The sequence below is a fragment of the Acipenser ruthenus genome, chromosome 9 (assembly GCF_902713425.1).
Source record: "Acipenser ruthenus chromosome 9, fAciRut3.2 maternal haplotype, whole genome shotgun sequence".
Lineage (NCBI taxonomy): Eukaryota > Metazoa > Chordata > Actinopteri > Acipenseriformes > Acipenseridae > Acipenser > Acipenser ruthenus.
Genome location: NC_081197.1, coordinates 34,540,496 through 34,566,432, shown reverse-complemented (window position 1 = coordinate 34,566,432; position 25,937 = coordinate 34,540,496). Strand labels below are relative to the sequence as shown.

General features: G+C 37.8%; 1 protein-coding gene across 3 annotated transcripts in view; it reads right to left on the bottom strand.

Annotated features, from left to right (window-relative positions):
- LOC117405223 (interleukin-1 receptor accessory protein-like 1) overlaps positions 1–25,937 on the bottom strand; it is a 512,848-nt gene that overhangs the window by 201,100 nt on the left and 285,811 nt on the right. For all 3 annotated transcript variants that reach the window (XM_034008100.3, XM_034008101.3, XM_059029879.1), the window contains one exon: positions 20,385–20,538. In XM_034008100.3, coding sequence (XP_033863991.1) covers positions 20,385–20,538 — 154 coding nt within the window. The remainder of the gene's footprint in view (positions 1–20,384; positions 20,539–25,937) is intronic.

The following is a 25,937-nucleotide window of genomic DNA, read 5'->3' as shown; positions in this document are numbered from 1 at the left end:
TTGGTATTTAAAACACACAAATATAAACACACACACATTCTAGGCAGCTAGATATATTGGATTGGACTGACATACTGTAAAGCACTGTCTTTGGCATTCAGCATGTGGAGAATTTATAAGAATGCCACTGCTTGTGAGCTGCTTCCTGTTATTTGCATCACTCTACGTTGTTCACATTTTTAATTGTTTCTCATTCAAAATGATTTTTCCCTTGTGTGATGGCAGCTCAAGGAGCATTGTGTAAAGGCTCTGGCAGTGATCAGCAGAGCTCAGTTATTTGTTGAAAGGATTAGGCTGGGGGGCAGCTGGCTTAGAAGCGAGACGCTAATGTAGATTATCAAGGGATTACTTGTGTGTGAGCCTGAGAAGGTACAACGTTACTGCGAAGCAAGGTAAGAGATTTCAAACAAACGCTCACTAAATAATGCATCCTCAATCTGCGCTTTGCATAATCCTGCATTGAGAGCTGGTGGTGGAGTTTCTCGAAATGAGACTCTTACCTCTCTCGCCCCACTCCAATCAGGTAACTGGAAAGCCCACAGATTCTACCAAGTGTCTTGCAGGTCCCACAAGGCACTTGATTGAAAATGAATGGTTCAACACATGATAAATCACTCTAATTGATAACATACCCATCCATCATGCTTAAAGTACCCTTGATTTGTACAGCTGGTTGCTGAGTCGAGAGCGCATGAAAAGAACATGGTGTACTCGGCTCTGACATCTATTTTTTTTTTGACAGCTTCTCCACCAGTTCACATTTGCAGAGCCTATAAAAGTGTCAACTGTGCAGTGCAAGCATTTTTTTGGTATTATTGGGGAAATGGAGATGGAAATGTTAAAAAAGAAGGCTGTAAGTACAGCTATAGTAACACGTTAGCTCTTACAGCCCCTAACTTCCTGGTCTTTTTATTTATTTTATTTTCACAACTGCACTAGACCATTTCCATCTTAAACTGGCACATACAATAAAGGTCAGTCTCTCACAAGAAGACAGAGTTATGTCATTAAAGCAGCGCTGTATTAATATATTATTATCAAACTATTTCTCGTCCGATCGAATATGGATGGATGTTTATAGTCTTTTATGATCTTGCGTTCAATTAGCTTGCTAAAAAAATAACAATAGACTATTAAGGATTATTCTATATCAGTTTTGACAGACTACATTATTACATCATAAGCCCCTTTCCCACTGGCGCTCCTCCCCAGGTCCTGACCCGGGTTCTGGCTACCCGGGTCACAATCCCGCGTAGTGTGAAACCATGTTTCTCCAACAACTTGTCCACAGTTTGTCCTTTCATAAGTGATATATAAATAAAACAATTGAATAGAATTTGTAATTCAATTTAGTTAAATTATGAGATACTTAGACAAAGACACTCAGGAAAGAGATAGATGCAGATAACCAGTTAGGAGGACAGCCCTTTTTATGTCTGTGTGGCATTTTACATTTTATGAACAGTGTTTAACTAAAATGAAAGAACAAAAGTAGAAGATAGTTGGATTATCCTTAAACGTTGTTACAAAATAAATAAATTCCTAAGAATGTGAAGCCTCTGTCTTGCTCCATCTCTGTCCAATTCAAGAGGAAACCTCTGTGGGATACTTTGGATGTCTAGACTCTAGAGAGTCCAAGTTATTTATTTGTATTTATTTCTTAGCAAACGCCCTTCTCCAGGGCGACTTACAATTGTTACAAGATATCACATTATTTTTACATACAATTATATTATTTTTTTACAGATTATTTTTACATACAATTACCCATTTATACAGTTGGGTTTTTACTAGAGCAATCTAGGTAAAGTACCTTGCTCAAAGGTACAGCAGCAGTGTCCCCCACCTAGGATTGAACCCACGACCCTCCGGTCAAGAGTCCAGAGCCCTAACCACTACTCCACACTGCTGCCCAAGTGCAACTTGAAACAGAAATATAGCACATTGTGCACTGCTACTTATTGAGTCATTTTTAATAAAGGACATGGATCATCCCTTTTAGCCCCAAGATCATTCCAGGTGTAAATTGCTAATGCAAAAAATGTCACAAGTGCTTGAAGGCATTATCTTGTCAGAATGTGAATTGTGAACCAATTAGATAAATCTTGTGGATAGAGAGTAGCACAGTACTACATGCACATGTCTTTTTTCCAGTACTACATGCACATGTCTTTTTTCCAGTGTGGATTCCGACACCAGATGCAGCACTGAGTACCCACTATGTTTCTTTATCTTTTCTTTAATCATGTTGTTGGTGCCTGGTTCAGGTACACAATTAATTGTTTGCTTGTTTTAAAGTCTTTATCCAGTTCAGTTCTTTTTGCTTAATTCTATTTTTAATTCAGAGGAAGGGTTTATTTTTGTAGCATGAGGATAAGTTTTTTTTTTTCCTGCAAAGCCCCTGCGAAATGTTCTTCCTGATACTAATTACCTTTGAATAGTATTCAAGGCATCAGCTAAAATAGGAGGAATCCTGAGATATTAAATATTGATCTTTACGTGGGTCAGCCCTTTTGCAGCCTTCTGGTATAGTAGATGTTGAATAATTTATTAATCTGTTAAGTCAAATACATTCAGTGGAGTGTTCTCTTTTTTTCCTGATTTGATGTGATTGGACTGCCCCTAAATTACATAAAACACAGCTCAATTAGGCTAAGTCATTACATTGCATACTTCATATCCAAACATGCAACCAGACATACCACCCATATGGCTTGGAGCTGTGACTTGGTACTATTCTGAGGACAAAATTCTGCGTGACACTTTTGTTTCCTTAACATATACTGCTGTTTTTTGTCCCATCCATTGTGTGTAAAATGAAAGCAGCATTTTGATGAACCAGATACCCAAGAATGTTTTAACTGGTCACCTGAGAAGATGTATTGCAAGAATCATAAAGAAATAATAATAATAATAATAATAATCAAAATAAGGATAAATCGTACAGCTAGTCCTCCTCTTTTTGTAACTGTTTCCCATTCCATCCACCTGCCCATCACAGACAGTGTTCTATTCCCAAGCATGGACTGGCTTACATGGTGCAAGATAAAGCTCTGGATTTCTTACACTCAAGGGGGTGCATAGCCTTCCCAATCATTGAGATAAACCCCCAAGCAATTGAGATTCTGAGACAGTATTTCATCAACAGCAAAATCTCCTGCTGAGTTCAAACTCTCAGCACTCCTTTAAGGTTATTATTATTTATTTCTTAGCAGACGCCCTTATCCAGGGTGACTTACAATTGTTACAAGATATCACATTATACATTATTTCACATTATACAGATATTGCATTATTTTTACATACAATTACCCATTTATACAGTTGGGTTTTTACTGGAGCAATCTAGGTAAAGTACCTTGCTCAAGGGTACAACAGCAGTGTCCCCCACTGGGGATTGAACCCACAACCCTCCGGTCAAGAGTCCAGAGCCCTAACCACTACTCCACACTGCTGGTTGGCACACTAAAGGATAATATTTTCTTATGTTCGGTCCACAAAAATAAAGGGCTTTACATAATCTCTGCAAGTAAGAAATTTTAGCGTCCAGTGTGAAAACACAACATGAAATAATAAATTAACATCCAAAGTCACAATGTAGTATTAAAATATTCAATACAAAAAAATTGTGTCTGAGTTACAAGCTCTTGCAGAGTCTAAAAAAATAAAAAATATGGATTATAGTGTAACAAAAGGAAAGCGTAATCAATCAGACTGCAGAGTCTATATCATCTGATCCGAAACCGCCAAACTCCACATCTTCGTTATCTGAACCGAAAATAACCCTTACCCTAACCCTAATCTTGAATCATTCAATATATAGAGCAACTACTTCTAGACAGTTTCTTTCTATTCACATGAGCCGCGATATTTCCTCTCAGGCATTATTTGCGCATGGTTATTACAAAACAGAAATTAATGGTGAAAATGTGACTTTCAGCTAAAAGACTGGGTGGGGCGATCATTCAAACCGGGAGGTTGACTCGGCAGAATCCGGTATGTTATTGGCCGAAAGCATATCAGTCAATAGGGGAAACAGCTGGTTAGTCAATGGCAGTAAAGAAGCTGATAAAAAGGTGGGGATAATTTCACACTCCAGGTGAAATGACCAAGCAAATGCAACACTAACTGAAAGAATGGCTTGCAAACAAAGATTTCTTTAACTTAAAGTAGTACCAGATATCATGTTTTAAAATAATAATAATGCAAGTTTCTTTCTTTCAAAACATTTGAGACTTATATAACAACTTATAAGTCAGGTCCCCATTGGAACCTATTAGCAGCAACTACACTTATAATTTTGCTGAGAATGTAAATCTTGCACTCTGAATGTCAATGACAAAGAATTATACACGTTTAACCACCACAGAAGCTACATAAACACATTGCATATGTTAACATCAGTTTTTTCACTTGTATTGCCAGTTAGATTGAATGGCTTATTATAATATGTGTATAAGTGTTACGTGTCTACCTCTAATTGAGTTGAGAGTGTATTTTCTCTTGCACTCTTTGTAAGACAGACCTGATACAGCAAAGAGTGTGAGAAATACACGTTTAACTTGATTCGAGCTCGACACTTATAAACACACACGGAAGTACACAACCTGTAAGAGTTATGGAATTATTTTGTTAGTCACAATCACTTTAAGGTTTGGAGTAAAATTGTGAGAGAAGAGAAAGACACACTTATGCTACACATATATTGTACTAATCATACAGTGTGCTGTACCATCCACCTGCCGTGTTATAAAACGCATGTTAAACAATATTGTACCTGCGGCTTCTCTGCCCATTGCCATTTGTTTGGGACCAGCACCATGGCAACATACGACACACTGATATTTTAAGTCTGTATGACCAGTTTAATTCAATTTAAGAAATAATCAAAGCTGTTAATTGGTAGTTATGCTAGGGTAGTCATGGAAACCACAGGTCTACACTTAAACTGTACAGTACATCTACTCACTCAAAATAAAGCTGGAAGTAGAACCCTGCTCAGAAATAACCACCATGCAGAAAATGGTTGCTATAGCTACTGTACTGTACGAGTTGCACTTCCAAATCACACTGTATCTATCAGTGCATATGTCACCATTATTAAACGTTTTGTAAGAAAGTTTCATATGTCAAAGTATCAAACACATTTATGCACAGCAAGCCAGCCAATTGACAGGTAGTTATTTATCAGACCAAACCCTGTCATTCCTCATGTGGGAATGTGCAATATTCTGTTTGTCATGAGCAGAGGATACTTTTATCAAATGGTCATTTCACACTGCTAACAGTGTCTGATATACTATGTGTGACCCTGGAAGTATGACAGTCTAGTAGAAAAATGTGCTGTCAATCTATATCTCTAAATCTCACGTATTTAGAAAAAAAGCCATTTTAAATGGGCCTATAGCTGTAGTGAGCTTCATAGCTGGAATTGCAAAATCCAGGAATTCAGCAGATATTGAACTAGACAGAATTGTAAATAAATGTATTCTCTTGGAAAAAAAAAACGTTTTAAAAATATATATTTACAAATAAATGAAATACACCTAAATTCACTTGAATCATGAACATATTACAATTGTTTTCAAACAAAAGTATTGCTTTAGGAGCTTACTGCAGAAACTAGTCTTAGAGCCACCTGTTAATGTCAGTGCCATTGCTGATGACCGTGATAGCCAACATAAAACCAACCAATGAATAATGGAAAATGTGCCAACCTCAATAATTACCTTGGGTTGATTTAACTATCATAAGGTAACCTGGACCCCACAGTGCTTTATTATCAGTTATTATGTGGGAGTGACTTCATTGTTGTTTCCTTTTAGGTAGTTGTCAGGCACCCATCCTGGTACACTATGCAAATGATAATTCTAGTCCAGCCTGGTCTGAATTCTAGTCCAGCGTGATAGAATTTGCCAAATCGTTTTAGCTTTGGGGTCCGTATGGACCTCAGGCATAGTGTATCGGCGGCCCGACCTTCTCGCGTGAATATCTCAGGCACTGTAACACCGAAACTACAGCAAACCAAAACTAAGGCTTGAGTCATTTGACATGAGTTAGCTCCTAAGTTTCATATGTTGCCTATTACTCAGTCGCTTTAACAAATACAGGTAGTGGACAAAAAAATTGAAACCCCTGGGTAAATGGGACACCAAGTATATTGAAAGCAAGGGCTTCCACACAGGTGTGGCTCATGTGTTAATTAAGCAAATAACATCCCAGCATGCTTAGGGTCATGTATAAAAATGCTGGACAGGCCTGGTTGCCTATAATTATGGCTAGCATGGCTGCAAGAGGAGACCTCAGTGACTTTGAAAGAGGGGTGATTGTTGGGGCGTGTTTGGCAGGAGCTTCAGTAACCAAGACAGCTCAACTTGCTGATGTTTCACGAGCAACGGTGTCTAACGTGATGTCGGCATGGAACTCCGAGGGAAAGACATCATCAGCAAAGGGCAACAGTGGGCGGAAGCACATACTCCAGGATTGTGATATAAATTTAAAACGACGACTCCTTCAGATAACATTAAATGTGACTTCTGGTTGCAGAGCGCGATTATACTTCGAAAACCATGGTAAGTCGATCTTAGAGATAATTGTTACGTAGGTTTCAAAGTTGTGGGAAGCCTTTAATTTAAGGATATCTACAGTATGTAATGTAATGGGTGTAGATACCAGAAAAAAGGTAATTCTAGGTTGTTTTCATTCCAAGCGACAAAACATATATATTATTAAAAAAAAATACACGTCCCTGAAAATGCAAAAAAAAAAAATAATAATTAAAAACACCTCATAACTGTGACTGCAATAAAGACATTAAGCAACTTAAAAATGAAAATCATAAATAACACGCTTCTATGCATTCCGCAGTTTAACATATATCTATATATGCTTACTATATCTATATATATCCATATATGCTTACTGTATAAGAAACACAAATGCATAGCTAGTAAATCGTACAAAAATGTGAATCAAATATAATAGAGAAAGCAAGTTTGCAATCTCCAGGTCTTTTTCACATATTCATTTTGTATCGGTTAGCAGTCGATCACATTTCCATTATTTTATAAATTGGAAAATACTTAAATTATTCATTAGTCTTGGAAGTTATCCTAGGTTGCTTTCATTACAAGAGAAAAACAAGACAAATGTCCCTGAAAATACCAAAAAAGCCTTAGAACTCACTGCAATAAAGACATTAAGCAACTTAAAAATTAAAATTAACCTTTAAACATACATATTACCTTATGTTTCTCTCTCAGTAACAGACAGTTATGTTATTGGAAAAAAAAAATATTGTTAAAAAGTGATTAAACATAAATATAAATGCTGTTAATTGTGTACTCAAATATGGGTTAGAATGATCTCAGTCTGATTAAACAAACCTATTCATTCCCAATATTTGTCTCAGGAGTTGTCCCTTCTCAAAAATAAGTCCAGGACACTTTCCTCCAAAAAAAAATTAAATAAATAAAAGCATTCACACGTGGTTAAACTGGTAGCGCTCTGGAAAAAATTAGCTGGATGGGGGATTTTAACCCCACCCATGCTGTAAAACAACAATAACAAAACCCTCTTTTAAACAAACACAACACTTTATTAATAATAATAATAATAATAATAATAATAATAATAATAATAATTACAATAAACACAGGGGCATACCCTGTCACCGGCTCCTTATAATAAAATGTTATTTTCCAGGTTTACCATTGCTGTTAAAATGTATAACACTGAGGTTCACCAGCTATTGAGAGGGCGATTCTTCTGGAAATAGACAGTAATGAAGATGGACAGCATTTTGTCTGCTGAGACATTCTCTTAAACGTTACAAAAAAATATTTACCGTATTAATGACTACTGTAAAACTCAAACTATTTTCAGTCACCTCACATTGCACATATAGTTAACTAGCGCTATAAGAGGCATGTAATAGGCTTAACAATGTTGATGGTAAAGTAGTCACAATGTAAGTGTTAATGAAGGTCCACATGTCCTAAGAGCTTCGATTTCCGGCAAACACATGTAGCAAATGACAGTTTAACCACATTGGTTTGACTTATCATGTTCTCCATAATAGAATGTCAACAATTATTTGAGTCTGGTGGCATTCCATTACAATAACAAGCACTGTGTGAAAATAGTGTCAGCCTCAGTTAGGGAGGATTGTCACACCAGCCACGGCACAGAATGTATCCAGACACTACTCTCTGGCTATCTGAAAAAAAACTGAGCATATAATTAGGATATGTAAATGTGCACTTTCGCCAACCTCACAAAGTTTAATGTAGGGGAAGGTTGGGTTATTCCAAGGACCGACCACCCACAAAAAAAAACCATTTTAAAATGCTCCCAGCTCTACAGTGTCAACAGATATACAGTAATTGTGACTTATTTCAATGACTCGTTGAATTGCTTCATTGTCTATTAATAATTATATTGTATTGCCTTGTTTTTAAGATGTTGTGTTTTGTTTATAGTTATCAACAGCTGATCAGTTTGCACATGTATATCACATTGCTGGTTTTAAACATTTACTTCATCCTATCTGCTGTCATGGGATTAACTAAAGCAAAATAAACTTGAATAACTTAATGCACCAGTTTCTAACAAAAAACTACTTGTCCTGAAAGTGAGAATCTGCAAATGCAATGTTTGAAAAAAAAAGTCTGACTTGATTTCTTTCTAGTGTAGACAAAGAGAAGGAGATGTGATACCTTTTATTGAACTAACTAAACAATAATTAATCACAAGCTTTCAAGACCTCAAAGGTCTCTTCTTCAGGTGAAAGTAGGAAAGATTGAAGATTGAATTGGTCTTGAAAGCTTGTGACTAATGATTGTTTAGTTAGTCCAATAAAAGGTATCGCATCTCCTTCTCTTTGTCTATCATCTCAGGACTAATATGGCTACCATTTCACCTATCAATTTCCAGTATGTAAAATTTTTTGTCTGCTGCATCTGCTATCTGACAAAATTACCCAGTTAATATGGTCACATTTAGTTGTTAGAAATTAAAGATTCAAACTATTCAAAGGTGGTAGAATACACATGCTAAGTCTGTATAGCACTTGACAAAGGCAGCACATGCATGTTCAGACCAAAGTTGTATGGGTATCTTCCACAAAAATGTCATATCAGGCACCTTTTTCCACTTTAAGTTCAAAGACTTCAAAGACTACTTCTGTTTATATATATAGATAGGTAGATAGATAGATAGGTAGATAGATAGATAGATAGATAGATAGATAGATAGATAGATAGATAGATAGATAGATAGATACACACACACCTAGCTCTGCTATAGTTTCAAATTGACCACAAAACCTTACAGCAGTTATGGAGCATTTTTGCAGTAAAATAAGATCGAAAAGGGATACAATGTAAATGCATCATACTGGGACCTCAATTTAATATGCTATGGTTATGTTATCAACATAACCTTTCCAATTCCATGACTGAAATAACACTTTAATGTATGTTTATGTAGATTGACTTGTAGACCACAAATTAACCTAGTGTGACCATATGACCACATGTAGCACTCTCTTATATGGGAGTCCGGTGGCCCAACCACATAGGTCGTGTACAGCAGCAGGTGTTCTGAGTTGCTGCTTGTTCACAAATCAAGTCAGTAAGATTTCGGTAAGTCTGAAAAAATGTTGTCATTATATCATGAGTTCTGGAGCAGTTGTTGTTCTTGCCAGTGGGAGTTTCTAGGAGATGAGGGCCTCAATGAAATGAGAGATGATGTTCCTGAGCTGCAGGAACCTGCTACATCATGTGGGAGCACCACCCACTCACAGGTGTCCCACGAAATTCAATTTGACCACATGGTCACACCCTATATTAAGAATACAAATTTCAATTTTTTTTCAAATTCATATTTTTGATTGTTTCAAAACATAAAGGAAATGTAAAAAATTCAGGTTAACTATACCGTAACTATACCTAAATTCTTAAATTAGTATTGCTTGAGAAATGAATGTACATTTTGCAAAACAGCAATAAAGCCATATTGTATGTTTATTATAGATTTTCTTTCAACCCTTAAATTCGCTAGCATTTCATTATTGATGGGAACCAGTGCCAATATCAAAAAAGCCTTTCATTTAACATTTTCATATTGCTTAGTTCTCCTCTTCCCTAACTAAGCTCTCCAAGCTGCAAAAGATTCAATCCATTGATCCCAGCTTACTTTGCTCTGTACAGTTCAGTTATAACGTTCAGAATCACTACCCTTGCTACTGGGGAGTGCTTTGGGCAACTATTTTTGCCACAAAAAATTCTGAAATGCAAAAAGAAAAAAAGGAAAATGTGCAAAAGTAAACATTGTGCCCACTGCAAAAGTTAAGCTATCAACTTATAGCGAAAAAAAGTTTGTGGATGGTCCAAAAAAACATACAGTAGAAGGAACAGGAGGTTCAAGTTTTAAGTCTAGATCATACGCTACCAGTAACTAGGGCAAATTAATTCATTACTAAATGCTGGGCTATATCTACTATACATTTATTTTTAATAGACCACATTGGGGGTAGGCCATTAAATTTAACAAGACTTAAAGAAAATGAAATGAAAATTACCCTTTTCCTTTGAAGCAATAACAGGGGTCATTAAAACTCAAGTGCATGCATAAAGGTTATCTTACAAGTGTGTTTGATATTCTAATAGTGTCTAACAGTTTGGTTAGGTGTATAACACTCTCATTGTCTTGATAATCTGTTAACATCACTTGTGTGGAACATTTGTAATGTATTTTGCCAATGTGTTAAACAAACAACAGCAAAGAATCTGTTCAAGCTGTGGTCATTACACTTAATGAAACTGAAAATACATAACTTTTTATTCCTATTATAAGATTAAGAAAAGAAAGATTTAAAAACAAAATACAATGTTGAGGTGGTTTGTTAGTGTCCACCTTTTCACTGTGCTTTAGTTCAAAGACAAGACAATATGTGCTAGTCAAAGAAGGGCTCTTGACAGACATCAAAGTGAAACAGGCTTTCAACCACACAGTGGAATGATGGACCCCATTTGAGTTATGAAATCAAGTGGTGATAATCAAAAGACTCTAATTTGAACACCCCTTAATTAGTAATTTAGCAGATGCTTTTATTCAAAACAACTTACAAAGACTAGGGGGTGAACAATGCATCACAACTGCTGCTGCTGCAGAGCCACTTACAATAGGACCTCGGCTTTACGTCTCATAAGGAGGTTCAGTGACTTTCTCAGGGTCACACACAGTAACAGGACCCTTTCTTTAACCACTGGACCACCCCTGCCATATTACAAACCAAAAAGCAAATCATTCTTACTGATTTTTCACCACAGATATTCTTAAACAACAAAATCAACCAGACCAAAAAACAGCTTGAAATCAGGAAGGTGTGTGTTAATGATGCTAGGCTACATTTGCACAGTGATTATTATTATTATATATTTTTTAAACCAAGCTTTAATATACAGTTGTCCCCTGGCTTGACTGTGCTTCACCATGCCTTCAGTAAACATAGCTCTGGTTTCATCACATTTTACTATGGTAAGCCTCTTTAAGTTTTTACTAATGAAATTAGACATGTACTTCTTCATGGCAATGAATGTTTACATTTTCATATAGATTTGGGAACATTTACTTTATTGATTAGAAAACAGTTACATTAGTTATCTTTAGTAGAGCGAACTGTGAAAAAAGCAAGGGCTTCATCATCTCCAGGGCCTAATGGAGTTCCATACAGAGTGTACAAGAGTGCTTCAGGAGTTCTACGAATCCTGTGGCAATTGATGAAAGTGGCATGGGAAAAACAGGTTGTACCAAGAGCATGACGCTGAGCAGATGGAGTCTTTATACCTAAAGAAAAAGATTCTACAAGCATCAGTCAGTTTCGCCCTATTTCCCTATTAAACATAGAAGGCAAGATTTTCTTCAGCATTATTGCTCAGAGATTGTCAACTTACCTATTAAAGAACTGCTTCATTGACACTTCAATACAAAAAGCGGGCATTCCAGGTTTCCCAGGATGCTTAGAACACATCAATGTGATCTGGCAACAAATTCAATCAGCTAAAAAGGAGAGGAAGGAGCTCCATGTGACATTCCTGGATTTGGCTAATGCATATGGTTCAGTGCCACCTGAACGTCTTTGGGCAGCATTTGATTTTTTCAGTGTACCGATGACAATAACAAATTTAGTGAAAGCCTATTTTGGAGATTTGCAATTTAGTTTTTCAACTTCAGAATTCAGCACTACATGGAAATGCCTAGAAGTTGGAATAATGGCAGGATAATGGCTATGGCTTTTACCATAGCAATGGAAGTAATCATTAGGGCATTAAAATGGGTAGTGCGAGGAGAGCGCTTGGCTTCTGGAATGCGACTACCACCAATTCGAGCATACATGGATGACATGACAACCATGACTACATCAGTAGCCTGTACTAATTGGTTATTGGGCAAATTAGCCAATGACATTGAATGGGCACGAATGCAATTCAAGCCCACTAAATCAAGGAGCATCTCTATAATTAAAGGTAAAGTAGTAGATAAAATGTTCTTCATTAATGGTGAGGCAATACCAACAGTGTCTGAGAAGCCAGTGAAAAGTCTTGGGAGATGGTACGACGGGGATTGAAAGGACACAGTTCGTGTGGGAGAAGTTAGACAACAAGCAGTTGAAGGGTTGAAGTGCATAGACAGCAGCGCTTTACCAGGCAAACTAAAACTCTGGTGCTTTCAGTTTGGTCTACTGCCGAGGTTGCTGTGGCCACTGACTGCGTACAAGGTTTCTTTGACAACAGTAGAGAAGCTGGAAGCTTTCATCAGTTCATACATCAGGAAATGGTTGGGAGTTCCACGCTGCCTCAGCAGAGTGGGCATCTATGGTAAAGGAATACTGCAGCTACCAGTCTCCGCTCTAACCGAGGAGTTTAAGTGCGCCAAGGTCCGACTGGATATTACATTAGTAGAGTCACGCGACAAATGCGTAAGGGAGGCAGCACCTGTGTTGAAAACTGGAAGAAAGTGGGCGGCAAAGAAAGCTGTGGAGGATGTAAAAGCTTCGAATTGGTGATATCATGGGGCAAGTTCAGCATGGAAGAGAGGGTCTTGGTCTCAGTTCAGCTCCTCCTATATGGCACAAGGCAGCCCCAGCTCAACGGAGGAAGCTGGTAGTCAACGAGGTGCAAAAGTAGGAGGAGAGGATGAGGTGCGTAAAGGCCATTTCCCAGGCCAAGCAGGGAGAATGGATGAGAAGGGAGAGTGTGGAACAACGCAAGATTGGCTGGCAAGACCTATGGTCAATGGAACAGAGCAGGATCAGTTTCCTCATCAGGTCAACATATGATGTTCTCCCATCACCACATAACCTAAACCTCTGGGTAGGAGAGGATCCCTCATGTCTTTTGTGTTCATCACCTGCAACATTAAGGCACATTTTGACAGGATGTAAGGTGGCTCTTAGCCAAGGACGGTTTACTTGGCGCCATGACCAGGTGCTGCGATGTTTGGCTTTAGCATTGGAAGCTGTATTTTGTTAGCTGTATTTAAGGTAATAATGAAAGAAAAAATATACAGAACTGGAGAATCGTCCTGAATTGCATCAACCACCTATCAATGTTTACCCATGGGTTACCTTAAAATGCTGTAAATGCTGTACAATGCTCTAAATCCCAATGGGTTATAGGATGATCAAATGTCTTTTCATAGCCAAGAGTGGGAAGGAAGAACTGCAAAGGCTAAAGCTTGTTCACCGTGAGTTTTATTTTAGATATAAACCTTTTTTTGAATCAGTCTTACTGCAGAGACATGACCGTGTGAGTGTGAAGTAACCAGAATGATATAGACCGTGCTAATATAAATTAAACAGATTTTCACTTTAGAGCAGCCATTTTAAAATTTGCATTTAAAGGTGTATGGGAAATTAATGGAAAAATACTGTACAATGGAAAACGAGTTCAGCTCAAAATTTCATTAGTATAAGTTATTCGGTTGTTTGCATATATTAGCAATAGATAAAATGTGATAGTCACTATGGCTGTGGTGGCCAATTGCTTTGTGTCCTTATCATTGGCTAGTGGTAGTTTAATAGAGTAGCAATTGGCGTTAAATGGTGGCTAGGGTTTTATTTATCACCACCAATTTCATTTATCACTGAAGATCTTTGTAATAGACTATGGGCCATTGACTCTTCTGATTAATTCCCAGTGTTTCTCTTGCTGTTTTATTAGTTATCATTATAGTTTATTCTTAATATTCATTATAGTTTAGTTCATGTAGTTTTCAAAATAAAAGAACAGTCCCAGATTAACCTTGGCTGATTGATTCCACTGGATAAAAGATAAAGGCCAATGTTAATGCTTGTTCTTTTTTTACACATGCAAATCTCAGGTGTATTTGTTTAAAGAGTATATCATTCAATTTAGCCCATAGTGTTCTTAGCTTTACATGAAGTTTATAATATTGATCTACATTAGGGGTGAGTAAACCCAGACTCAGGGGCCAAATGTGATACAAATAATGTCCAATGAGTGGTAGAAAAAAATCAGAGATTGTAAGCAAAATTACAACCCCCTGTGGTCTGCAAAATGTATGCATATGGCATGTCATGGAATACACTAGACCTACTGTAGATACGCTTTGTGAGAGTTGTATGCAACTATTCAACACCAGTCATGAGAAAGTGTCTTGTCACTCAAGGCAGTGGCTGTGACACAGCTTTTTCCACTGAGCATAGTGGGCTTCGGTAACAGGTCACAATGTTTGGGGTGCTTGGTGGAAGTCCTAGTGTCCTGTGATAGAAACTGCATGGTCTTGTGTTGTTGAGCTGAGGACTGAAAGCAAAGGCTCCTCTCCTGATTTGTCTTATGACACACTAAGACCATGGACAAGTAAACAAGTGAAAAAATAGATATTATATCTCTGTAGGAACATAGAAATTACAATAAATGACATGCAACCTAATGGATAATAATGTATAATATGTTTCATCACTATACTTGATCATTAATTCTTAGATATTTGAATTTAGTAGAAAAAACAAACAGAGCTGAAACAGAATATGCTACACGCAATGTAGTGTGCAGATAATTGACAATCCCATCCAGGTACAAATCAAATAAGTCCGAATTCTATATCATCCTACAGCAAGAAAAAAAAAATGAACATGGCATATTGATGTTTACTGTTTAGCATAATCACTAGACAGTAATTGCCTGTCCCTATCCACAGAATAAATGATTTCTGAGCACAAGAAAAATTATAACGTAGGAATGGATGTGATCCTGTGAACAACATGATTGATTGCGGAAATTGCTCTTAAATGATATAAGGGTCTATATTGCTGGGGTATAATAAACTGTAATCTGATAGATGTAAATTACAAATTGTTTACTTCACCCCTCACCTCTTCTTCTGTAATGGCTGTTAAGGGTAGGGGGATTAGCTTCCTGAAATGAGGAATGACCCAAATAAAACACATTTTGTATTTTTACCACATATGTTTGTCTCTGCTTCTCAACTTGGTGTATTGTTCTGTACTCCCAGGTCACATAAAGTCTGTCCACAAGCATGTATAGCAAATAAATACGAAATGTATCATGAACAGAGAAAGCCCTATCATCAGCAGCACATATATGGTAATCCTAGTATTTACAGACTTGGAATCTCTATAGATGTAAGTGGAGCAGTCAGTCCCACTGTCATATAATACAAAATGCAGTATATTCAAATATATTGATACATATATTATTCCATATATATATATAGTTCTCCATATAGTGCAATATTATTATACAACTTCAAATAAAGAAATATACTGTGATTCGTCCAGTATGACTAAGGCTTGAACTGTATATTTTTGAAAAAAATAAATCATTAAAAGTAATAAATCATTTGCCTTTTACAGGCAAAAGTTGTTAATTGTGCAACATGTTTCAGAGGCTTTGCTCCTTAATGTGATAACTTTCAATTTTAATTTTCATATCTCACCAGTTGCATACAACTGTGCCAATCTGAGTGGGCAGATTCTGAGTCGTGCAAGTCAGATGTCAATGTAAATTACCACTTGACTTATCAGTACAACAATCAAATAACAATCTAGGGGAGTTATGTTAAATTAAAAAAGACAATAAAGGCACTTAAAGGACTAGATTCCTACAGGTCTTTCTAATTTACAATACACAGGTTAGACATGTTCTCCCCTTGAGACGATAGGGCCGGTTGTAACAAATGATTGGGATCCAACTTGCACAGAAACAGTAATGTTTATCTCCGCCAACGCAGCCAGACAGTGTTTAATGGAGCTAGAAATGTATACATTGACAGTTATCACATTAATATCATATTTATATTCCCTGAATAATGCAGCACTCATTAAACTACTTGATTAAATATAAATGAAACATAAAGGATACACAAGACAAGAAAAAGAGACAGATTTACAAAGGTGGATGCATCTTACCAAAATTGCTTCTTTAAAATAAAATTACCAGTACAGAAATATTTTTCCCTCAGATAAGGTCAAGGACAATTACAGTGCCTTGCCAAAGTATTCGGCCCCCTTGAACTTTGCGACCTTTTGCCACATTTCAGGCTTCAAACATAAAGATATGAAACTGTAATTTTTTGTGAAGAATCAACAACAAGTGGGACACAATCATGAAGTGGAACAAAATTTATTGGATATTTCAAACTTTTTTTTAACAAATAAAAAACTGAAAAATTGGGCGTGCAAAATTATTCAACCCCTTAAGTTAATACTTTGTAGCGCCACCTTTTGCTGCGATTACAGCTGTAAGTCGCTTGGGGTATGTCTCTATCAGTTTTGCACATCGAGAGACTGAAATTTTTGCCCATTCCTCCTTGCAAAACAGCTCGAGCTCAGTGAGGTTGGATGGAGAGCATTTGTGAACAGCAGTTTTCAGTTCTTTCCACAGATTCTCGATTGGATTCAGGTCTGGACTTTGACTTGGCCATTCTAACACCTGGATATGTTTATTTGTGAACCATTCCATTGTAGATTTTGCTTTATGTTTGGGATCATTGTCTTGTTGGAGGACAAATCTCCGTCCCAGTCTCAGGTCTTTTGCAGACTCCATCAGGTTTTCTTCCAGAATGGTCCTGTATTTGGCTCCATCCATCTTCCCATCAATTTTAACCATCTTCCCTGTCCCTGCTGAAGAAAAGCAGGCCCAAACCATGATGCTGCCACCACCATGTTTGACAGTGGGGATGGTGTGTTCAGGGTGATGAGCTGTGTTGCTTTTACGCCAAACATAACGTTTTGCATTGTTGCCAGAAAGTTCGATTTTGGTTTCATCTGACCAGAGCACCTTCTTCCACATGTTTGGTGTGTCTCCCAGGTGGCTTGTGGCAAACTGTAAACGACACTTTTTATGGATATCTTTAAGAAATGGCTTTCTTCTTGCCACTCTTCCATAAAGGCCAGATTTGTGCAGTATACGACTGATTGTTGTCCTATGGACAGAGTCTCCCACCTCAGCTGTAGATCTCTGCAGTTCATCCAGAGTGATCATGGGCCTCTTGGCTGCATCTCTGATCAGTCTTCTCCTTGTATGAGCTGAAAGTTCAGAGGGACGGCCAGGTCTTGGTAGATTTGCAGTGGTCTGATACTCCTTCCATTTCAATATTATCGCTTGCACAGTGCTCCTTGGGATGTTTAAAGCTTGGGAAATCTTTTTGTATCCAAATCCGGCTTTAAACTTCTCCACAACAATATCTCGGACCTGCCTGGTGTGTTCCTTGTTCTTCATGATGCTCTCTGCGCTTTAAACGGACCTCTGAGACTATCACAGTGCAGGTGCATTTATACGGAGACTTGATTACACACAGGTGGATTCTATTTATCATCATTAGTCATTTAGGTCAACATTGGATCATTCAGAGATCCTCACTGAACTTCTGGAGAGAGTTTGCTGCACTGAAAGTAAAGGGGCTGAATAATTTTGCACGCCCAATTTTTCAGTTTTTTATTTGTTAAAAAAGTTTGAAATATCCAATAAATTTCGTTCCACTTCATGATTGTGTCCCACTTGTTGATTCTTCACAAAAAATTACAGTTTCATATCTTTATGTTTGAAGCCTGAAATGTGGCAAAAGGTCGCAAAGTTCAAGGGGGCCGAATACTTTCGCAAGGCACTGTAAATGAACATAAACTACTAGTCACAATCTGCTGGCAATGCAGACATGTGTTAAAGCCTCTATTCATTTTTATTAAACTATAGATTGGTAAGTTAAATTATTGGGAAAATACATCAATTAAACAAGTATGAACAAGTGGCTGATGAATAATATTAATATATATATATATATATATATATATATATATATATATATATATATATATATATATATACACACACACACACACACACACACACACACACATACATACACACACACACACACACACACAAACACAGTCAAACCTGTATTAAGAGACCACTCAAGGGACAGTCTAATAGTGGTCTCTTAACACAGGTGGTCTCTTATCTTAAAAGAGGGCCCATAACTTATGAATTTTCTATTTGTCTCTGACATGCTTTTCTGTAATTATGTATGTCTTACATACACTATAAAAGCCAGAAGATGTAATATGAATAAAAGGAAGTATGTAATTGAATAACATTCATTTAGCTAATTCAATTACAAAACAAATTATTTTGTGAAAGTAATGAATGCTTGCCTGTCTCAGGTCACACAAAATGTTTTAAATCCTTTGCAAATTTCAATGCATCCTGAAACCAACGCCAGCATAAGCATAAGATATTTTTCGATTACCACGCACATTGTTTTCATACTCTTAAGTATGGTTTGAATTTTTCAGTGTTTATTTTCCTTTTAACGGTTTGCCTTTAAGTCTTAAGCCGATACATCCTAATTATGAGAACATTTGGTGAAATTAGCGGGAAAGAACAACACAACACGAAACGGACACATTGGAAGCTACCTAGTTCCTGGCAAGTGCGAGAATGAAATGCAAGTTAAAGTAGCATCTGGGGGAAGTGATTAATGTCATTGCTTGCTCTTGTGTTCGAATAATGAAGAATGTGAAACAGAATCAGCAAGTCAATCAAGGCATCAAGGTAAATTGTCCGGCTCAATTGTCTTATAATAAATTAGCTTGCGTACGGTGGAGATACAACTGGCAAACCCACTGCAGCAGACTGCCCTTGCCAAATGCAGGCAGAAGACTTGCACATTATTTCTTAACATTATTGAGAAAAGTGCTGAAGTAGTCCCTGAGTAAATGTATCCCAGTCTGGAACTTTCTGCTTTAAACAGCAATTAAATAGGAAGTGGTTTCTTCAGCTGAAATGTATTGACTTCCAGTTCGTCGCTGGAACTTCAATCCAGAGTGCAAAGTATTTTAGTGTGCCGCGCCTCGTAGCTTTGGCTCGGTGTAATACAGCACATTAACTCGGTGCATAGCACTTAGTGCATAACACCTTGGGTTTTAATCAGTGGTACACGGCACTCCCGTGCGTAGTACCCCACACACTCGCTCGGTGCCCCTGTGCTCCGTGTGCCTCGCTGCGCCTTGCATTGCCCAGTGAGTAACACTCTCATGCCCTGTTCACTAACCTGGTGCCACGTGCATTACCGGTGCCCCATGCATTAACCCGGCGCATGGCACTTCTGTGTATAGCTCCGGTGTGCATTACACTCCTCTGCATCCCCGTGCACTCACCCAGTGTTTCTGTGTCCAGTACACCTCGGTGCATAGTACTCTCATACATAGCACCGGTGTCTTACCCCAGTGCAGGATACCCCATGTATTAACCCGGTGCATAGCATCTCCGTGCATAGCCCCGGTACACATATCACTTCCATGCATAGCCCTCCCATGCCTTCCACCCTGCGTACTCACCCCCTGTCCAGTGTAGTAAATCTGTCGTTCCACGACTGTGTGAGATGCGGGGCCAGGCACAGGACGGCCACAAAATGTACGTCCTGTGCCTGGACGCTGATCATGCACGACGGGCAATGCCAGATGGTACCTTTTGTAAGGTGTATGCTGGCTTTCTTTATTTTAGCAATATTGGGCCACTGTACCAATACTGTCTCATTGTATCACTGTTTTTTTTTTTTTTTAATAATTTGAATTATTATTAATTTTAAGTGTTCACCACTATGAATTGATTTTTACAATAATGTGTGGTTACAACATATATTGCAACTTTAGGTGTCAGGTGATTTTAGGTGTCATTTAAGAGTTCAGTCAAACCTGCAAAGCATCTTAAAAATACCTTCACCAGTAAGTTGGGAAACCAGTCACATTAATCTTCAAAAGAAAAGGAAAGCTTATTTTCAAGAACTATATATAAGCTCTATTTTCATTAAAGGTTTAACGATGTTTCAGTGCTTACCTGTTACAGTTAATTCTGTAGTTCTTCGTACTACAAAGTTTCCAAACTGCAGTTCACAAGTGTAATTCCCGATATCATCTTCTCGAACCTCACGTATAATTAGAGTATCCTTCCTCCGTACAACTGTCTGTCTCCATACTTTTGGCTTGCATTCCTTTAAATATAAAATAAAAGAAAAAAAGAATTCAAATACAGGTCAGCATTTCGACACATTTTTCAATTAAACACAACAGTCTGAATAATAGTCAGAGACAAACAAGTGCTACTATCAGGTATTTTCCAGACATAAAATACTGTTGCATTAAAATGAAGGAGCAAGTGGCGTGAGACTGATGATCAAATCCAAGTCTCTGGATTTTAAGGCTCATTCACTGGAGCAGACTGACATATATATATATATATATATATATATATATATATATATATATATATATATATATATTTATATATATATATATATATACAGTGCCTTGCATAAGTATTCACCCCCCTTGGACTTTTCCACATTTTGTAGTGTTACAACCTGGAATTAAAATGAATTTAATTAGGATTTTTTGACACTGATCTACACAAAATAGTCCATAATGTCGAAGTGGGGAAAAAAATCTACATATTTTTCAAAATTACTTACAAATAAAAAACTGAAAAGTCTTGATTGCATAAGTATTCACCCCCTTTGCTGTGAGACCCCTAAATAAGCTTTGGTGCAACCAATTGTCTTCAGAAGTCACATAATTAGTTGAACGGAGTCCACCCTGTTTCTGGAAGGCCCCAGAGTTTGTTAGAGAGCATATCTAAACAAACAGCATCATGAAGACCAAGGGGCTATCAAAACAAGTCCGGGATAAAGTTCTGGAGAAGCACCAATCAGGGTTGGGTTATAAAAAAAATCCCAAACTTTGAACATCCCCCGGAGCACCGTTAAATCCACTATTAAAAAATGGAAAAAATATGGCACAACCGCGACCCTGCCTAAAGAAGGCTGTCCATCAAAAAGTGACCAGGTAAGGAGGGCATTAGTCAGAGAAGCAACCAAGAGGCCAATGGTAACTCTGAAGGAGCTGGAGAGATCCACAGCTGAGATGGGAGAAACTGTCCATGGGACAACTATAACCCGGACGCTCCACAAAGCTGGGCTTTATGGAAGAGTGGTGAGAAGAAAGCCATTGCTGAAAAAAAAAACATATCAAATCCCGTTTGGATTTTGCCAAAAGGCATGTGGGAGACACAGCAAACATGTGGAAAAAGGTTCTCTGGTCTGATGAGACCAAAATTGAACTTTTTGGCCTTAGCGCAAAACGCTATGTGTGGCGCAAAGCCAACACTGCTCATCACCCTGAGAACACCATCCCCACGGTGAAGTATGGTGGTGGCAGCATCATGTTATGGGGATGCTTTTCATCGGCAGGGACTGGAAAACTGGTCAGGATTAAGGGCAAGATGGATGGAGCCAAATACAAGGAAATTCTAGAGGAAAACCTGTTTCATTCTGCAAGAGACCTGGGACTGGGGCGGAGGTTCACCTTCCAGCAGGACAATGACCCTAAACACACAGCCAAAGCTACACTGGAGTGGTTTAAAAACAAGAATCTGAATGTTTTAGAATGGCCCAGTCAAAGCCCAGACCTCAATCCGATTGAGAATCTGTGGCAAGACTTGAAAATTGCTGTTCACCAACGGTCCCCATCCAACTTGACAGAGCGTGAGCAATTTTGCCAAGAAGAATGGGCAAAAATTGCAGGATCCAGATGTGCAAAGCTGGTAGAGACTTACCCAAAAAGACTCACAGCTGTAATTGCTGCCAATGGTGCTTCTACCAAGTATTGACTCAGGGGGGTGAATGCTTTTTTTTGTTTAATTAACTTTTGTGTCACAATAAAAATATTTTGCACCTTCAAAGTGTTATGTATGTTGTGTAAATCAAATGGTAAAAATCCAAATTAAATCCATTTTAATTCCAGGTTGTAACACTACAAAATGTGGAAAAGTCCAAGGGGGGGTGTATATTTATGCAAGGCACTGTGTGTGTGTGTGTATATATATATATATATATATATATATATATATATATATATATATCTCAGCATATCTAGCCACTTTTTAAGTTAGTATATTGTGTAGGGGCATACATCAAATAGAAAATATAATTCCAATTAATTACCATCAGTAGAAATATTTTACCCAATGTGTGTCACATTAATGAAAGCACATCAGCATAATATAAATTGCAGTGACTGAGGACTGAACCCCAGTCTCTACATTTAGAGTCCAAAGTTTTCTGTGCTAAAAGAGCCAGGCTCAAGACAAGTATGCCTCAAGGATGTTACTGTGTGAGAAAAAGATATTGAGGTCTGTAAACGTATTGCTGGACCTCTACTTTTTGGTATTCCTTGCCTTCAACTCAACTTACAAACTTCACCATTTGCTTTCATGTTTTCTGCTGTCAGGTTGTCTCAGGTATTTTTTTTTCTTTCTCACTAACATCAGCCTTATTTCTTCCTGCGTGGGACACACATTTTAGACACCTACAGTACTGTGCAAAAGTTTTAGGCAGGTGTGAAAAAATGCTGTAAAGTAAGAATGCTTTCAAAAATAGACATGTTAATAGTTTATATTTATCAATTAACAAAATGCAAAGTGAGTGAACAGAAGAAAAATCTACATCAAATCAATATTTGGTGTGACCACCCTTTGCCTTCAAAACAGCATCAATTCTTCTAGGTACACTTGCACACAGTTTTTGAAGGACCTCGGCAGGTAGGTTGGCCCAGACATCTTGGAGAACTAACCACAGTTCTTCTGTGGATTTAGGCAGCCTCGGTTGCTTCTCTCTCTTCATGTAATCCCAGACAGACTTGATGATGTTGAGATCAGGGCTCTGTGGGGCCATACCATCACTTCCAGGACTCCTTGTTCTTCTTTACGCTGAAGATATTTCTTAATGACTTTTGCTGTATGTTTGGGGTCGTTGTCATGCTGCAGAATAAATTTGGGGCCAATCAGATGCCTCCCTGATGGTATTGCATGATGGATAAGTATCTGCCTGTACTTCTCAGCATTGAGGAGACCATTAATTCTGACCAAATCCCCAACTCCATTTGCAGAAATGCAGCCCCAAACTTGCAAGGAACCTCCACCATGCTTCACTGTTGCCTGCAGACACTCATTCGTGTACTGCTCTCCAGGCCTTCGGCAAACAAACTGCCTTCTGCTACAGCCAAATATTTCAAATTTTGACTCATCAGTCCAGAGCACCTGCTGCCATTTTTCTGCACCCCAGTTCCTGTGTTTTCATGCATAGTTGAGTCGCTTGGCTTTGTTTCCACGTTGGAGGTATGGCTTTTTGGCCACAAGTCTTCCATGAAGGCCACTTCTGACAAGACTTCTCCGGACAGTAGATGGGTGTACCAGGGTCCCACTGTTTTCTGCCAATTCTGAGCTGATGGCACTGCTGGACATCTTCCGATTGCGAAGGGAACTAAGCATGATGTGTCTTTCATCTGCTGCAGTAAGTTTCCTTGGCCGACCACTGCGTCTACGGTTCTCAACGTTGCCCGTTTCTTTGTGCTTCTTCAAAAGAGCTTGGACAGCACACCTGGAAACCCCTGTCTGCCTTGAAATTTCTGCCTGGGAGAGACCTTGCTGATGCAGTATAACTACCTTGTGTCTTGTTGCTGTGCTCAGTCTTGCCATGGTGTATGACTTTTGACAGTAAACTGTCTTCAGCAACCTCACCTTGTTAGCTGAGTTTGGCTGTTCCTCACCCAGTTTTATTCCTCCTACACAGCTGTTTCTGTTTCAGTAAATGATTGTGTTTCAACCTACATATTGAATTGATGATCATTAGCACCTGTTTGGTATAATTGTTTAATCATACACCTGACTATATGCCTACAAAATCCCTGACTTTGTGCAAGTGTACCTAGAAGAATTGATGCTGTTATGAAGGCAAAGGGTGGTCACACCAAATATGGATTTGATTTAGATTTTTCTTCTGTTCACTCACTTTGCATTTAGTTAATTGATAAATATAATCTATTAACATGTCTATTTTTGAAAGCATTCTTACTTTACAGCATTTTTTCACACCTACCTAAAACTTTTGCACAGTACTGTATACTTACTAGGCAGATTCATTTGTCAAAGTTCACATTCACCCTGCAAATTGGACCAGAAATTTAAAAACAAGGAGGGTGACTTTGCTTTTAAACCCTTTGATGGTTTTGCATGTTTGTGGCGCTGAAAAAAATAGGTTTTGAATTGTTTCTCGATAGCAAAGTTTTGAATCGTAATATATTTACTAAACCTGTGTGCGAGTTAAACAGCTCTTTCTCTCATCTACTTAATTAGTAATGGCAGCCAAGTTTCTTTTGCTCTTAGTGTAAACGTTTGCAGCAGTTACTTAATACATTTAATGTTGTGTGGTGTTTTTTTTTTACTTGAAAGATTAAACAATAAAGATAGTGTAAAAAATAGTGAAAATTGCAATGTTTACAATCTTGTTTCTGAAATTTGTTCAAAGTTCAGGCCAGTTTTACTGTGCATACAAACATTCTAATGCAGACAATTCTAACATAACAATTGAATGTGAATCTTTTAAGAACACTGTTAGACAGACACCAGTGCCTTCTTCACTATACTGATTAGTAACTGTATTTGGTAATTGGTGGTATTTTTATATCAGTTAGGAAGTAGTACCTCCCTGTGAGAGCTCTATATAAACATCTTTTTTTATTTATTATTTTTTTTTTTTTTTTTTTTTTTTACCAATTTTTGATTACGCATTAACAAAAAATCATAAACATTTGTTTTCTATCTTAATTGTGTCCTACAGAAACTATTTAGTGTTCAGGACCGTTATAAACACTTGGCAAACCTCAGCGGGTGGGGCCCCTATTTATTTTTCCATATTTACACCCACCATGTTCAGATTATAGCAAATTTAAACATGTTTACTATTTATTTCTAAGCAATACCTTACGTGCCTTTTGGGTGACAAATATGTGAATAATGTCTGTGTAGTCAACACTGCGAAGTATGTCCAATTCAGCACTCATTATGGTAAGATTTGTGAGACGACTTTGGGTCATAGTAGTCCGTTGCAAGTTTTTGATCAGCTTCATTTTCGAAAAAGATAGTTCACCAGAACAGTTAGTGATCATTAGTGTGAGATAGATCTTCAAAGCAATTTCTGAATATATACATAAATTGTTCCAGGCTACAGTCTTCTTTTTTCTGATACAAAAAGACTGGAACTGAATTAACTCATCGCCAAAGTTGATATCCAGATCACGCTTGTAGAAGTCTGACAACTTATTTGCAGCAATTCTAATGGAGCCAAGGTCCATCTTTGCAAAATTTATAAAGAATCCAAACAGATCACATACTTCGCTATAGACCGTTAGCCGATGTTTCAGGCATACCAAAAGCCTGTCGATACACTATTCAGCTCAGCCTCAGCTTCTTATCTCTTCGGTTATCACAAGATTATGTTACACAAACACAACCCTAGATTGGAAGGGGCCCCTGTCACCCAGAGGCTCTGGGCAGCTG